The following is a 16114-nucleotide window of genomic DNA, read 5'->3' as shown; positions in this document are numbered from 1 at the left end:
TTCTTAGGTCTATCGACAGACAACACAGAATAGAACAAATAAATCTATAAGATGATTACCCTTAATTCCACCAGCCTTTGTTTGTTTAATACATTAATAAAATCAATTTTTAAAAATATTTCCAGAGTAGGACGTTTTAGTTGCCGCAAAGTTTGAGGATGACATAAGGTGCAGTAACAGAATTAGGAATTGTCTTATTAACGCAAGACTAAAAACCTTGGTGCTTGGTAAATTAATCACACCCGTGCAATAGGTCTATAAATATATGACCACTAAGTGTTGGTACATGACCACTAAGTGTTGGTACATGACCACTAAGTGTTGGTACATGACCACTAAGTGTTGGTATATGACCACTAAGTGTTGGTACATGACCACTAAGTGTTGGTACATGACCACTAAGTGTTGGTATATGACCAAGTGTTGCTATTAAACACCACGCGTACGCACGGTGCATTTTCTAAACGCGGTGCGATTCTAGGTGCAATGTGTGATCGCACTCTCTTTCTGCTACACGTTATTTTAACAACATGGAAAGAATAGCCCAACCCATAAACACCTGAACTTTCATAAACACCCCCCCCCCCCTCACTTTCGCCGTCCAACAGTAGCAAGTTGCTTTGGGTCTCACTTGATTTGTTACCTTTGTGTACTTAATTTTTAGGGTACTTTGGGTGCGACTAACTTAGACTGCAAAGCCTTTGAGGGAGCATATCTAAACTGTTATCTCTATTTCTTCCATACCAGCACTGATTACTACCAATAAATTAATAAATATACGAAATATAAGTTACTTACGAATCCCCATGTAGAAAAACAACATTTCTGTCCCCTCTTCTTTCGTGCACAGCATCAACAAATTTTAAATCCTCAAAAACATCAACTTTCACAACTCTTGAGATTCCATCAGTACTTAACTTGCTCACGTAGAGCAAGTCGTGATTGAAAATATAGGTTTTATTTTCCCAGCCTAAAATGATCGCTTTAATCTCCGTCGGGCATAAATTAGGTTTTGCTGTCGTCGTCGTCGTTGTCGTCGTTGTTGTCGTTGATTTTGTCTGTAAAGGGGAAACGGTAGGTCCTGTTGAAGATGTAGTTGTTGTCGTTGTTGTTGTCGGTTTTACTGTCGTTGGTGGCCTTGTACCTACGAAACATTGTTTCAAATGTCATGCGAATAATTCGTTGTTTGGTACTGTGCTTTTTGTAAAGAGAAATCCTTAGATAATTCGACCTTAAACGTATAGACACGTGTATCAACTGGCTTTATCTAGAATGTCATTCGTTATGAAGTTTTCTTAAAAGGTATTCAAGTATATCATGAAAAAAGAAAATTTATGAGTAGTAATATGCGGAGTTACAGAAACATTATATTTTGTTAATGTCCAGTTTTGTCTATATTTGAGAATTTTATGTAGCCTGTGTTGGTATTTAAAGAACCACAGATCCCTAATCGCATTAAGTAACTTCATATGTTTTGACAATGAAGAGATATCGTTAGAGTTTATATAGTATATATACACTAGAAAACATAAAACCACGGTCACTTTTTATTGCGACGTGTACTATAATCCGAAGTTCTTTCTTGTAAAAATCCTTAACCAACTAACTTACCGTAAACCGATCTTATACCAAGCACGTCATCTGTTGTAAGATTGAAATCTAACCCCGGGAAATGTAAATACCATGGGTACATAACTGCTCCTCTTAAATCTGAGTGCGATAATCCCAATGAATGTCCCAGTTCATGAACCGCCACCCAAAGCAGTTTAATGGTACCACTACTGCGTGGTAAATCCAAAATGGTGTACTTCTCAGCATCGTCGAAATGAATATCCCCAGACAAGCCTGCAGAAATATAGATATTGCTAATAGGAAAAAACAAACAAAAATCTTGAACTCAAGCATATTTTATCGTGCTTGTATTCTTGCCTAATTATCGACCTCCGTCACTACGTTAACCATCTGGAAAGCAGACATTCTCGTCCCCAGGATCTGTTGGGCCCTGAGCAGTTATCACGGATCTGTCAATAATTCACCGCGCTATGAAATTCATAAAAACAGCAAAATGCCTTGGAAATAGGTTAAGAAGCGTATAGCATTACTCTCGTTTTGTACTCTAACTTTTCTTCGCGGAAGTAACTGCAAACCGAATTGTCCACGAAAACAAAAAGACAATGTTAGGCACCCATGGTTAGCAAACAGCTTACCTTGTAACTATACTCGGTGAATATTCTGGGTAAGATTTATTAAGTATGCTTATTACTCGTATTAATGGAGAACAACGAACTTGCACCTTGCTATGTATCTTCCTTTATAAGGTTATATACATTCTCGTCCCCAGAGCTCTGAGATAACCTCGAGGTTCATCCCAAAGAGCTCTGGGGACGGGAATAGGTTGTATATAATCCCATCTGTTCAAAGAAAGTTGCTTGCTTTTGACACACTTCACAATGAGTTGAGATTGATTAAGCTATACCTCTGTTGTTTAGCGGGAAAAATGCGTGTGCAAGTGTACCAGATGGGCCATCAAACGGAAATTGATCGTTGTGTGTTCCCTCTTCAAACCTGACTCGTATTTGAGCTGAACCAATAGCAGCGTTTGGCGTTTCACGGAAATCTATGTCTGCAGCTTTAGACCATTTTTCAAGAGAACGGTACATGAAGTCACGTACTTGCTGATTAATTAAACCATCATTGTTAGAATTTTCTAGTTGCCAGGTAACTGTCAATTTCTTTGTTACAGGATCCTGAATGTAAGGTTAATATCATTTTATTTTAAAAAGATGATTTGAAACAGTGAAGAGTTAAAAGTTTGTGACAGAATAACGGTTTTGTTTGTTGAGACTGTACCGCGCTTTAAATTTTCGTATTTAGCGTAGACACGGGTTTTCACTTGGAGAGGCAATATTGTAATTCATGGGCCTTTTTTCGTATTTAGTATTATAAAGGAACACCACGGTTGAGACCTATTGAGAAGAAGATTTAGAAATTACAACCCTGTGGATTGGTTAAAATAAACTCCAAAATTTAGGAACAAAGCTTAGATAGACAGTTCTTTCTCTACCTTAAAGGCGAAGCTATAAACTACGAAGTGTGGTAATGCGACAAAGAAGAGTGGAGAACATATCATTAAAAGACGAGTGTAAGAATTTATACACACCCTCGTCCCCAGGGTTTTTTGTCTTCTTGATATGACAGAAGACGTCAAAAACAACAATATATCTTAAAAAACACAAAACCCGGGGACGAGGGTGAATTATACCCTGTTTAACCATTTGGTTCCTTGAGGAGTAAATCTTCTTTTTCTTGTGCTTTGCACTTCAGGAATAACTATATCAACCATACCGCATCGTGGTTCTTTCATTTTTTGTTTTGTTTTTTCGTCGAATATCCCAGTTTCATCTAAGTATGCGTATCTAAAAACGATGATATAAACAAACAAAACAAACAAACAAACAAACAAACAAACAAACAAACAAACAAACAAACAAACAAACAAACAAACAAACAAACAAACAAACAAACAAACAAACAAACAAACAAACAAACAAAACCATTTATATTTCTTTCCAAATTGAAAACCAAATAAAAACATTACCTTTGAAAGCGTTTGATAGCATTCACAAGTTTCTTCTTGGACTCCAAATTGCTGACATGATTGCTTACAGACAAATAACCCCATGTACGTAATTTATCCTAAAACAAAATAAAAAACAAACCACGTGTTCTTATGTAAAAACAAACCATGGAAGAGCTATGGTTAAAAAATTTAGGACAAGTTAAAAACACTGTTGGTTATAAATGGTTCAATAAATATCTAAAACCTTTGATAGACATCTTGAATGGTTATCCGTTTTCTTCAAAAAGTCTTAAGAAGAAAGGACAAAATTTTGAATGTACCTTTTTAGTGTTCAGTGTTTTTGTATCAGAAAGTGTCGCAAAAATGTTTTATGCCATAAATTTTGTTTTGAAATACCGAAACATTGTTTGTCAATGCTTCAAATAAACGCCCGAGGCGTTTCATAAAATTTCCAGTTTTCAGGAGGACGCTTAAGAAAGGGACGTTTAATAAACTTTATAAGTTTTTTCTTTTTCCTTGACAGGGGCATGCTTTTTTCACGCAATATTGAAATTATCGCTGATATTGTTATCGTCAAAAAAAGAAAAAACTATTTGTGAACTTTAACATTTATGATGATTTGAATCAACGCCCATCCCAAGGGCGCGTGTATAGGAAGGGCGTATATTAAAGGGGGTATTTCTTGAAAAAAAAACATAAAAAGGAGGGTATCGAAGCAATATGGAAAAAAATGAAAAAAATCTAATAAATCTATTAAACGGGAAAATCTAATAGCCGGAAACAAGATCCAACAAGGGTAAATTCTAGCAGAGTTTAAGTGACAATGTTGCCCCTCGGCACTTAGTATTTTTATTCCGTTGCAATGAAACTTTTTAAAGAACGATGGGCACAAGATTGGGGAAGTGATAACCACCTCTCACTGCTTCCTTTACTATTTTCAGTGTAGCGAAAACACAAAACCTTAAACTTAAAGTTGAATGTGCAAGAACGTACCAATCCAAATTCATCAATGATGGAGTCTGAAACAATCGGCGCAAGGTAAACACACACCACACGCTCCAATAGCACGAACCACGCAATCTTCATCGCTGAATCTCAAGAAAAATTAAATAAAATTCTGTTGTCTCTCTCTGCTCATGTTAACGATTGTACTCTGACTTCACAAATTAAGACCTCCCATGCAAATTATTAGGGTGATTCTAATCTCCGCGGGGGAGTGTGAATACTTGCCGATTATCATACCATCCACCGCAGTTCCTATATTGTCTAGCTTTAAAAAGGAGATGTCATGTGTATTTTATAAAGGTATGTTTATTTTGTGAATTCGCCGAGGGGAATATGCACGTATTAAATAGTGAAGATTAGTGTTACACCGAATCATTTTTGAAAGATGATAATTAAGGTAAACAAAATATATAAAACCTCCTTTTAAGTATCCTTCTATATTGTTAAGGAGTTTTAGTGCGCTTAAACTTGTGAGAACTGGTGAGAGTAACGAGAAGAAAAAGTAGAGCTTGTGGGCAGTTTAACCTGCTCGATCTCTGGAGATAAAACGGTATGGTCTTTGTTTTGAAGTAATATGTTCAAAATGGCAACCACAGCTGCGAAAGAACAGATGGGACATGGGAATAAACAACTTAAAATTCTTTTTATTCTCTCCAAGTGGATTTTTCTACGGGTCCAATAAATCTTAATCGTTGTAAACGCGATAAGAATTTTAAACTTCTGTTATATCACTCAGTCTATGAAAAGGTTCAAATCATTCGTCTTAAAAGTACTTTATTGAGTGCAAAATCGTTGAAGACATGGTTGTCCAACTTAATACTTTGAAGGCAGAAACTTTCGTAAAGCAAAGTTTGGCGAGGCAAAACAATCGCGAAATTTTTAATGGAAACTTTTGCGAATGTCGCGAATTGACTGATTTCGAATTCTTTGGGACAAATATCTTTGGCAAATTCGTATAATGTAAAAATTAACAATGTATCATTTAACACCTTTCCAAAAATATGTACAAATACAAGTGAAGTAACAAAGTATATTAATAATTTTAAACAAGGTTCAAATGCATGAAATGTGTTTCGAGTAAGATCGTTGCTGTCGTCGTCATTATCTGCTTCGCGTGTTTTCGCGATTTTTGATAAGAAATACTTCGTGAGAATAAACTTTCGCGATTTATAGAACTCAAATTTTACGCGTAAATCAACTTTCGTGATTTTGCCCGAAAATCGTTTGTTTCGCGAAATTTCTTACCTTTAAACTACGATCCTCCTAGCTTTAAAGTAATACAAGAAGTTGTTAACTGCGAGAGTAATTCTGATAAATAAACACAACTTAATAAAATATCTACAAAAGATACCAAAATTAATTAGTAATATAATAATATAATACAAGCTGGGAGGTGGAGACAAAATAGCTGGGAGATAAATACAAAATAACCGGGAGATGGAGACAAAATAAAAAGATTAATATTCTGTCATAATTGAGTGATGCCGAAAAAAAACCATGCTCAAGTTTTTAGGGGTCTGCTTAGTAATAATAAAACAGAACAATTCTAACTTATAATAAAAGTGCAACAGTTCCAAAGAAAAAATCCTTTTTTTTTAATAAATAAAGGAAATATAAAAAAACATATACAAAGATTATAAAAAAATGAGTAATATTACAACTTAATAAATATGTCTAGTTATCTTATGTTTTGATATAAAAAACAAAATACAAAAAGGGGTTTGAAAGTTAAATCATGGTGTACACACCTTGTTCTTTTTTTACGACCACCGATAGTGCGTTTATTTTTGCATTGTGGGTTGCGTTACGCCTAAAACTGTTTGACCATAAATTTTAGTAAAATGATGTAAGTTTCAACTTTAGCACTCTTTATTCTCTCTTACAGATAAGCCCTGGAAAGCGGGATATATCAAGGAAAACAATGTCACCTTTTCTTTCCGCGAAATTCGAAAAATTCAATTTCAATGAAAAAATAGGAATTATTTTTTACTAAAACTTTGCAAAAATTATTTTCCTTGGTACGACTTTATAAGTTGTAAAAACATGTTGGTTAAAGGAATACACACCTACAAAAGTTTCGTCACATCGCAAAATTTTCGTCACTTTTTAAATTTAATAATCCGACGAATTGACATTTTGCTTCTTCCCCTTGCATGGGAAATAATAAAACAGTACAATCGTGTTTTTAGACACGTAGAATTCATCTTCGATAAAAAGTATTTATAAAAAATAAAAAAAATTATAAATTATGGGCGAGAAGCTAGTATAGCTAACCAACTCCTGGTACTCACCATTAAATTCGCACAAATTCAAAATTTTAACTTAAAATAATAATAACCGATTATATCTACTTAATCTGTGTTCACACTCACGAAATAAAACCTTTTTATAAAACATATCGGTATCAGTACAATGGATTCATAACCCTTGACTTCTCCATAACTTGCATTGATGTGATGTAACCAACACACGAAATGTTGAACAACGGGCACAGCATTTATGGGTATTCCATGTGAAGTTTGTTGTGTCACACTGTTTGGATTATGGATAATTCGCTCCAGCATGTAGCGTACACCATATTCTTTCAATATAACTAAGCCTTTAAAATGTACACCACGATTAGCAGAAATACCGTAGTGTAAACAGTACTTAGGTTTTTACCACCACTTGCAGACTTGCTGTCCGTTAGTTTTTGTGTACGCAAGCTGCTTGAACATTTAAGGAAGCTTTCTGATGTTTTTACCGGATAGCCTCGTTCGACTTGAAACCGCCTTTTATCCCACCTGTAGTAATATTTATCTAAAATGAAACAAAATGAAAGTTATATCAGAAGTAGGTAAGGTACGAATTCATTGACAAGCTTTTTGGCTATAACATTGACGACATAGCAATGAAAAACCTGTCGCCAGCGAGATAACATTTAATTATACCTAACTCAACCAATAGACGATGTTTTTCACTTTAAAAAAATTTACCGCAGAACGGAACGGACAAGAACAGAACAGAAATTTTTTCTGCTGGTAATTTCAACTATTGCAGATGTTTTGATACAGATAGTAAATTTTCTGCTTGGTGTTTCCGTAGAGTATTCAGAGAAAAAGTAAAACTCGATTCTAAACTTGATTGTAAACATTTTAAATGCACATGCTCAGAATCTCTTTAACTTCTGTCGTTCCGTTAGGCAGAAAATTTCCTGGAAGTGAAAAAACAGCCTTAAGAATAACAGAAAACAAACAGTTAACAAATTAAAATCTCTCGTTTTATAAGTATTCCTTTCACAAAACTTTAAAGGCCTAGATTTAAATAAGAATAAAACAGATATATCTTTTCAGACCCTTTAGATTTCTAAAACAGGTAATTTCAAACCAGATGCATAATTTGGGTTTTAATTAGTTTAAAAACTCTAGCTAATCAAACTAAAAGTAGTATTTCTTGAATTTTAGTTATTTAATAGATTTTAGAAGGTGTGGCCAGCATGGTTTAGAAAAAACCGAATGTGTTATCCAAGATTCAAGGTATGCAAAGTGCTTGTAAAACAAAATAAGGTACCTTTAAAAAAATAGATTTGTTTGTTGCTCCATTCAAACACAGCATCAATGGAACTTGGTAAACCGCGCCATTTTGAAGAAATACGCTGTGGGTAGCCATTATCCAATATGTAATCGTTATTACTCAATATACTGAATCGATAATAATTTTCTCCTGGAAAAACAAAAGCAACGATTATAAAAATGTAAGGCAAATCAATTTTAGTAATTTGCAAGAATATAATCTGGATAAGCAAGACACAACTGCAGAAGACAGCCACACAGAAATATCATTTATTCATTCTTTAAGTCATTCATTCGTTCGTTTGTCCACTCATTTATTAATTCATTCGTTCGTTCGGCCGTTGGTTCAGGTTCGTTCGTTTGTCCACTCATTTATTTATTTTAAATTTTTTAAATATACAAAAAATGGACGCACTCACCTTTAAAAATATACAATTTTTGATTAAGCGACAGTACAAAAGCGGCATCAATATTACCAAAACCATTTTCTAATTTTTGAAAACCGTCTGAGATTTTTCTGTCCTTATAAATCAATTTGGTGCTACTGTAAACACTGAACCTAAAGAAAGAGAAGCATTTGTTTATACTAGATTTTAAGATAGAAAGTAAGTAAACCAAAACATATATAATTCCAACTTTAAAAATAACCAAAAAAAACAACAGGAAAAACGTTTGTACTAATGTTCTTCCTACTTCATTTAAAGCAGAAGTGAAGCGTGTTAAGGCATTGCTAGAATATCTTAAATTACACACATCTTCCCCAAGAAACGAGAACGAGAATCTGTTTCGGTTGCCGTAAATTTAAGATTGACAAATCTTCTAAACGGGTCAGTGTGACCCAGGCTACATCAGTGTGTAAAGTATGTATTTTATTTATTTTAGTGAGATGAGGTTTGTCCAGACCGAAAGCTCGTTCATCCAATATTCATATTCTTAATGAACACAGTTCGACGATCAAGCTAGGGAGTACTCCACTTAATCGGGTTCGGATTTGTTCACTATTGGGACTAACAATTGATGAATACTTTAAATGGAACGCAAAAATCGACAAAACTTTGAAAAAATGTTATGGGAAAATATCAGTGCTACGAAAGTTGAAGAACTTCACAAGCTTCAGACTACGAAAACAGTTAATTGAAACCTTATTTTTTCTCAAATTGATTATATTATATTATATTATATTATATAATTTTTTGTAGAAATATGAAATCATATCTATTAGATAAGTCCGTTGCTCGCTCGGCCGATAGCTTATTCCGTTATCGAATTCATTCTTTTTAGTTACGCATTTTATTTCCTTTTCGATTTTCATTTTGTTTTTCTCTTTCAGTCCATTTTCGCAGCTACTGCCACTTTCTCTTTGCGATGTGATTCCCTTTGGTTTAAGGTAACTCCCCCATGAATATATATATATATATATTTTTTTTTATACATTTATGATTTTATTGTTGATAACATTTGAATTTATTTTATTGCTATTGTAATATATAGATACCCTGAAATACATTTCACTTACTTTTTACATCTTACAAAACATTTAAACACTGAGAAAAAAACACTAAAATGATAATTACGACAAGGGCGTTATTCAAGTGAAAGAAAAAAAATGAAAACAAAAATTTACTTGTCGCCATGAAAAAGAACAATCGCTTGATCACTGGGTCGCCTAAAAACAGCATCAACGTAGGTTACTGAATCAAAGACGTCTGACACAGGCTTCGGTCCTTCTTTTATTCCCATGCCGTCCTGTTCCCTGTTTAGTATATACAACTTATCTTTGTTCATTATATATATCCTGTTATCTTTACCAAGCAAGACGGCACCAACTCTTTCTGTGCAAACCTTTGACGGGGGCGTAGAAGCAGTTGATTTGGTGGGCGGCTTTGTAATTAAAGTAACGCCCTTCTTAGTTGTCGTCGTTGTTGTTCTTGAGGCTGGTGGAGATCCTAAAAGAGTTTTCAAGAAGATCTTCTGTGAGTGGGTGCGTTTTGTATTTAGGTAGCGAGCGAAAAAACAACTCGCTAAACAAAACAAAAAAGAGTAAAGAAAGGCGAGAAAATACGGTCAGAAGGAAATATAATCAAATTTTATCCAGTTTATTTTCAATTTGATATAACCACTGGCATGAAATTAATTTAAATTAATAATAAAATAAAAAACCCTTTTCATTAACAAGCAACACACTCTAGACCCAAGTGTTCCATACCGCTTTTTTGTTTTGTAAAAATCTTTGTTTTCCGAGAATGAAGTCCACTAAATATTTCAATCAAATTCAAAATACTATTTACCATAAATGCTTTGAATACCACTGATATCATCATAAGTTAAGTCAAAATCACTCCCTTCGAAATGTTGATACCATGGATACATCACGGCACCCTTTATACTTGAATGTTCCAATCCGATGGAGTGACCAAGCTCATGCACTGCAACCCAAAGAAGTTTCCTCTTCGTACGATCTTCGTTACTTTTCGCTGTATACACTTCGTCGTCATCAAAATGGACATCTCCAGAAAGACCTACATGAGAAAAATTTAGATAAATTTAAAAACTTTTAAATGATACCAATTTGTGCTGAAATGTTTTTAAAATTTAATTGCAATTAAACATTCTCACATTCAACTTAGTAATATATTTGTAACGTACGCTAACGCACTAAATGCATAGTTAATTCCAATTTCAAAACTATGCCCAAAAAATTAAGCAAAACTTTCGAAAAAATGAAATTCAAAAGTGCCTCGGTAGCTCTCGACAAATGGTATTTTTACTGGGTTATTCACTAGCGTTTTAATGCAAGCCAAGCAAAGGTCTAACAAGGAGGAAAAACGATGTCAAGCCATCATACGAATGACATAACTAATTCAACAGCATCTTTGTATGGTTGCATTTTTTTTATTTGGTGAAGCTATTCATACTTTTTATATTGGAGACAAGTGGGGACATTTAAACTCGCTAACCCCAAATACAAGAACCAAGCGTCAAAACTAGCGACTTTCTCAGTCTTATTTCCTTGTTTCTGACAGCCAAACTATGTTTAGTTACAAATAAAGTGAGCTGAGTACTAATATATTTTAAAACCTGATGTTAAAATGTCATTCGCCTTCAAGGGTTTAATTTCAGGACATTTAAGTGACGGAATGTTTTTGCCAATGCCAAAAATTTAATCACGAGTAACAGTTTCGGAACTATAGAACAAAATACATTATAAACAACGTTTATACAACAATTTCATGTGATAAGAACAGCTTGTCAAAAGCAAAATAATCTTACGTAAATATCTCTCACCTGACACAACTAAATATGTGTCGAAATGTTTAACGAAAGAAAATTTTATTTTGCTGATTCGTTGTGTTTTGTTCAACGTGTTGTAAAAGTTAGCGAGTGTTGTTGAATCAAATATAATCAATGCAAAAAAAAAGTTAAGTCAAAAAATTGCCAAATTGCTGATTGCCGTGTTGAATTGAGAAGAATGCCTATTTTATGCTTTGCATTTGGCTGGCACAACATAAGTTCAATGGAATCGATCTAAAATATCCTGACTCTGCCTGTTGTACTTTTTCGTTACGAAGATCTGTTCGCAATAGAAAAAAGCGGGAAAGGACAAAAGGCTGCCAGATCTTATTAAAATAAATAGAAACACAGATTTCACATATACTATAATACCTGCATTGTTGTGTGGATAAAAAGCATGTGCTAATGTGCCACCCCTTCCGTCGAATGGATAGGGATCACCATGAGTACCTCGTGTAAACAAAACACGAATTTGTGCAGTATTTTTAGGTTTGTTGACCAGCTCAATAAAAGTTAATGGGGATACATCATGCCATTTTTGAAATGATTTTTGCATAACATCTCTCACTGTTTGAAATGGAATTCCATCGTCATTATTATTTTCCAATGCCCAAGTTATTGTCTAAAGAGAACCCAAGTTTTTCATTGTAATCACCATGAGAGTAATAAGAAAAGAGTAATAGCATGAAATATAGAAATAGATCATGTTTTATTATATCAATCTTATACATTCACATTTTATATTACTAAAAATGTCACAACACTTCCCGAGAATGATCTAGATCCCATCATTGTTAAAAAATAATACAGCTTCACCATATGTTCATATTGAGCCTATAAGTTTTCATTAGACCTACAGTGTTTCTCCAGTGAGTTCCTTGCTTTGTAAATCTTCTTTTTCTTTTCACAGAAAAATGTTGTGTGATGTCAGGCATACCACATCGGGGTAATTTCATGTAGGTTTTTGTTTCGGTATCCATTTTCCCAGTGACTTTAAGATTTGCATACCTAAGCAGAAATGCCTAAACTGATCAAAACTTCACAGTATTTAGTCACGTTACACAAACCACAAATATTCCAGTGATAAACATTTTTTATTGTAAAACAGAACAAATTGCATTATATTATATGTCAATGTCACATACTCTTGGAATCTTCTTATCGCATCTTGGATGCTTTTTTGACTTTGAATTTGTCCAATATTTTTATCAAATGCTTGCAAGTAGCCTTTATCTTTTAGAAACGTCTGCAAAAAAAACATAAATAATGATTAGATATCATTGTACTTACCCACAAAACTGAAATTCTTCTAGGAAAATACCCAATTGCCAACACAAAAATCCCAAAGTTCTGTTTTAGAGATGTATGCTCCATTTAATAACATAATAAAGCCTTTTTCTTTACCCATAAAGATTAATAAATAATTTTAGGATTAATAAAATTAGGCAAGTACAAGTAATTAAAACAAAGACAATTTTTTCTACACTACAACATAGCGTTTTAGGTATTAAGGTGAAAATACTTCCCTGGGTTTTACATTTCAGGATTTTCAAGTTCCTGGACACCCTGCTCCACTCACAATTCTATATTGTAACTTTATATGCAAAACCTATAACTTTATAAGCACAAACTTTCCACTATTTTTTTCACTCTAACTCATGAATAAGATATATAATGATGTGTAATACATACTTTTACGTATAGAGATTTAAAAACATTTCTAAACATAAACTTTCAAAAGTTAAAAAATAAATATCAGGGATTTATGCCTCTTATTCCCCACTAATTGTAAACACTGCCATCTAATACAAAAGCTGGGTTTTGGTAACACAATTTACACCATAATTGATGTTCTTATATTTTACACTTACCAGGCTTGTTACATCTATATCAATACTGGCACCAACAGTATTATCAATCGGAGCTGTCCAGCAGCTCTTTAAGAAGGAAAGAATAATAATTTTGTACACATCCATGTTAGATATATTTATTTGTTTTGTTTTTTCTAAAAAAAAGAACACTGTACAGAAACATATCGTTAAAATAACACTAGTTAAGAAAATATAGGTCCTCATAAACAACCAGTGAAATGTGTGAGAATTACACAAAGAAAAATAACATACACGATATCTGATATACTAAAAAAAGTTGTATAAGCTCTATAATGTGACATGTGTGTTATAAAAACTTATTGAAAATAAATCTCTACCACAATGATTCACCAAAGCTGTGTCACATACTTATTAAAAAAAAACAATAGCCACAAAAGATTCATCCACTAGGTGATTAATACAATGTCTTAATGGCCCATCAAATTCTTTTGCCAATTATAGAATAAATAAAACATTTAATTTAATTCTGCTGGAAACAAACACCACAAAAAGGATTCTATGCAAAGATACGTCATCAAAGAAAATAAGAGAAAAACTATTCAGAAACTGAAAATATAATTGTTGGCTTAACAGCATGAAGTTGGTTCATGTTACCATTGCGTTTATAACTCATAAAAACAATATAAAAAAGTTATATAGTTTTTTAGTAAATTTTTTAACAAAAGTACCGATTTTTTAAAAAATCCCCTTTTTGTTTTATAATTAGTTACTTATATAATATGGACTGGTCAAGGAATGTTAATATAGATTACCCCCTTTTACGTCAATAATTTAATCATCTGATAAGTGATTAGATTACAGTGTAAATATCTGTGTTAATGTAATTTGATAGGGAGAAGAAAAACAGAGATAGTATTTAATAAATGCATAAAAGACACAACAGAAAAATCAATTACTATTTAAAAAACAGGAAAATCAAAAGGCCATAGAAAGTGAAACCTAAATAAGAAGGACAGAGAACTATTTACTAAATTTTCTATCATGAGTCCAACAGACATTTTTTTGTACGAATGTTTTAGTTAGAATCACAACGCTCAATTTCTAAAATTTTAGAAATTATTTTTTGATTCATCACACACCATTTCTTCTAGAAAATATGGATAGTTTGAAATATGAATTTATTCAATTGTGCTTTATATGTCATAGCATTTCAAATAGTTAGCAATTACTTAAAAATCACTCACATTGATTTTTTTTAAAGGAAAAAAAATATTCTTATAAAAGGTAGGCTTACCCATTATTATCATCCTCACCATCATCATGAATATTTATAAACAATGTGATGTCCTTTACTACTTTTATACTTAACCTACTTCCTAACTGTAGTTCAATCGGTTTGCTTTTTGGGTAGAACAGCAATGCTAGAAGTCGTGTCAGGATTAACGATTTACTTAGTGATGAATTTAGTGTAAATGTTGTTGTACATCAGGGTTCTGTACTTAGTCCTTTGTTGTTTGTTCTAGTCTTAGAAGCACTGTCGATGGAGTTCAGAACAGGTTGTCCATGGGAGTTATTGTATGCAGATGATTTGGTTCTCATAGCAGAGTCGATGGAAGAATTAGTTGAAAAGTTTGAGAAGTGGAAGAAAGGACTAGAAGAGAAAGGGATAAGGGTGAACACAGCTAAAGTCATGATTAGTAGCATTGCAGCTAAGTGTGACCTTGTAGTTGGAAAGTAGCCTTGTGGAGTTTGCAGGAAAGGGGTTAGTAGTAGCTCAATTTTTTGTCAGACTTGCAAGCATTGGGTACATAAGAAGTGCAGTAGTATTGGTGGAAGGTTAAAAGCTGACATTCAGTTTGTGTGCAAGCGTTGCAAAGGTGAGATTATAAAGAATGAAGTATTTCCAGCTTCAATGATGTACAACAGTGGCTTGTTAGAGATAGTTTAGAACTTCTGTTACTTAGGTGATATGTTGGGCAGTGAAGGGGGTGTTGGAAGAAGTGTTACTTGCAGGATAGGTTATGCTTGGAAAAAGTTTAGAGTTACTTTCTTTGTTGACTAGCAGAGTCCTGTCAATTGGGGTAAAAGGTAGGTTGTATGAGGCCTGTGTAAGAAGTGTTATGTTGTACAGTAGTGAGACATGGGCAGTGAAGCAGGAAGATCTTGACTGTTTAGAAAGGAATGATATGAGAATGGTTAGGTGGATGTGTAACGCCAGTCTGAGAGACAGAAAGAGTTCAGATGAGCTAAGAAGCAGGCTAAGTATCCGTAGAATTAAAGATGTTATCCAGATAAGAAGATTAAATTGGCTGGGGCACTTGGAAAGAATGGAGGGGGATAATTGGGTAAGAAAGTGTAGAGACTTGATAGTTCCTGGGGCAAAGCCCAGAGGCAGACCGAGAAAGACTTGGCAGGAGGTTATAAGGACAGACTTGATACAAAGGAAGTTGAGTTTAGATCTAACACAGTCTAGATCAGATTGGAAGGGGGTCATTAATATGTCCAACCCATGATAGCATGGAAAATGGACTTTAAGCCGAGAATGATGAATGATGATGAATGATGAACAAGATTGAACGTGTAAGAAGTTAGTAAAATAATACAGGGTAAACACAGCTAATTTGATGTATATATTTCTATAGACAACTTTCATCGTGATGCGTCTTGTTTATAATCCCAAGACCCCTTACTCAAATCAACAGGCAAAATAATGCAGGTGGTAAGTCATGGACCAGTCCATTCCAAACCTTATTTTCAGTTAGAGGCATCTTTTGATCTTATAATTAGAATATAGTTTCAATGTACTAGTTTAGATTTAGATTATATATCAGTGAAAGGATGCTAGTTGCCACAGT

The 16114-nt window shown here is 33.6% G+C and overlaps 1 protein-coding gene across 1 annotated transcript; it reads right to left on the bottom strand.

Moving 5' to 3' along the window:
• Positions 1 to 5872: 5872 nt before the first annotated feature.
• LOC130613344 (matrix metalloproteinase-17-like) lies at positions 5873 to 13517 on the bottom strand. The gene is made up of 9 exons (XM_057434701.1): positions 13299 to 13517; positions 12573 to 12673; positions 12285 to 12435; positions 11800 to 12049; positions 10425 to 10655; positions 9761 to 10082; positions 8556 to 8695; positions 8135 to 8287; positions 5873 to 7384 (listed from the first exon to the last, which is right to left on the bottom strand). Exons 1-9 carry the CDS (start codon positions 13500 to 13502, stop codon positions 7179 to 7181), a joined length of 1758 nt encoding a protein of 585 aa, XP_057290684.1. The 5' UTR covers positions 13503 to 13517; the 3' UTR covers positions 5873 to 7178.
• Between the last annotated feature and the right edge of the window lie 2597 nt (positions 13518 to 16114).

The sequence above is a fragment of the Hydractinia symbiolongicarpus genome, chromosome 10, assembly GCF_029227915.1.
Source record: "Hydractinia symbiolongicarpus strain clone_291-10 chromosome 10, HSymV2.1, whole genome shotgun sequence".
Lineage (NCBI taxonomy): Eukaryota > Metazoa > Cnidaria > Hydrozoa > Anthoathecata > Hydractiniidae > Hydractinia > Hydractinia symbiolongicarpus.
This window is presented reverse-complemented; position numbering and strand designations above follow the sequence as displayed.

Bases quoted from the DNA above. Each gene is read 5' to 3' on its own strand.
- LOC130613344 (XM_057434701.1), bottom strand. From the start codon at position 13,502: ATGAGGACCTATATTTTCTTAACTAGTGTTATTTTAACGATATGTTTC. The intron at 12,674-13,298 runs GTAAGTGTAAAA...TTTTTTTTGCAG, and splicing joins ATATAGATGTAACAAGCCTG to ACGTTTCTAAAAGATAAAGG. The intron at 12,436-12,572 runs GTATGTGACATT...ATTTCTGCTTAG, and splicing joins GCGATAAGAAGATTCCAAGA to GTATGCAAATCTTAAAGTCA.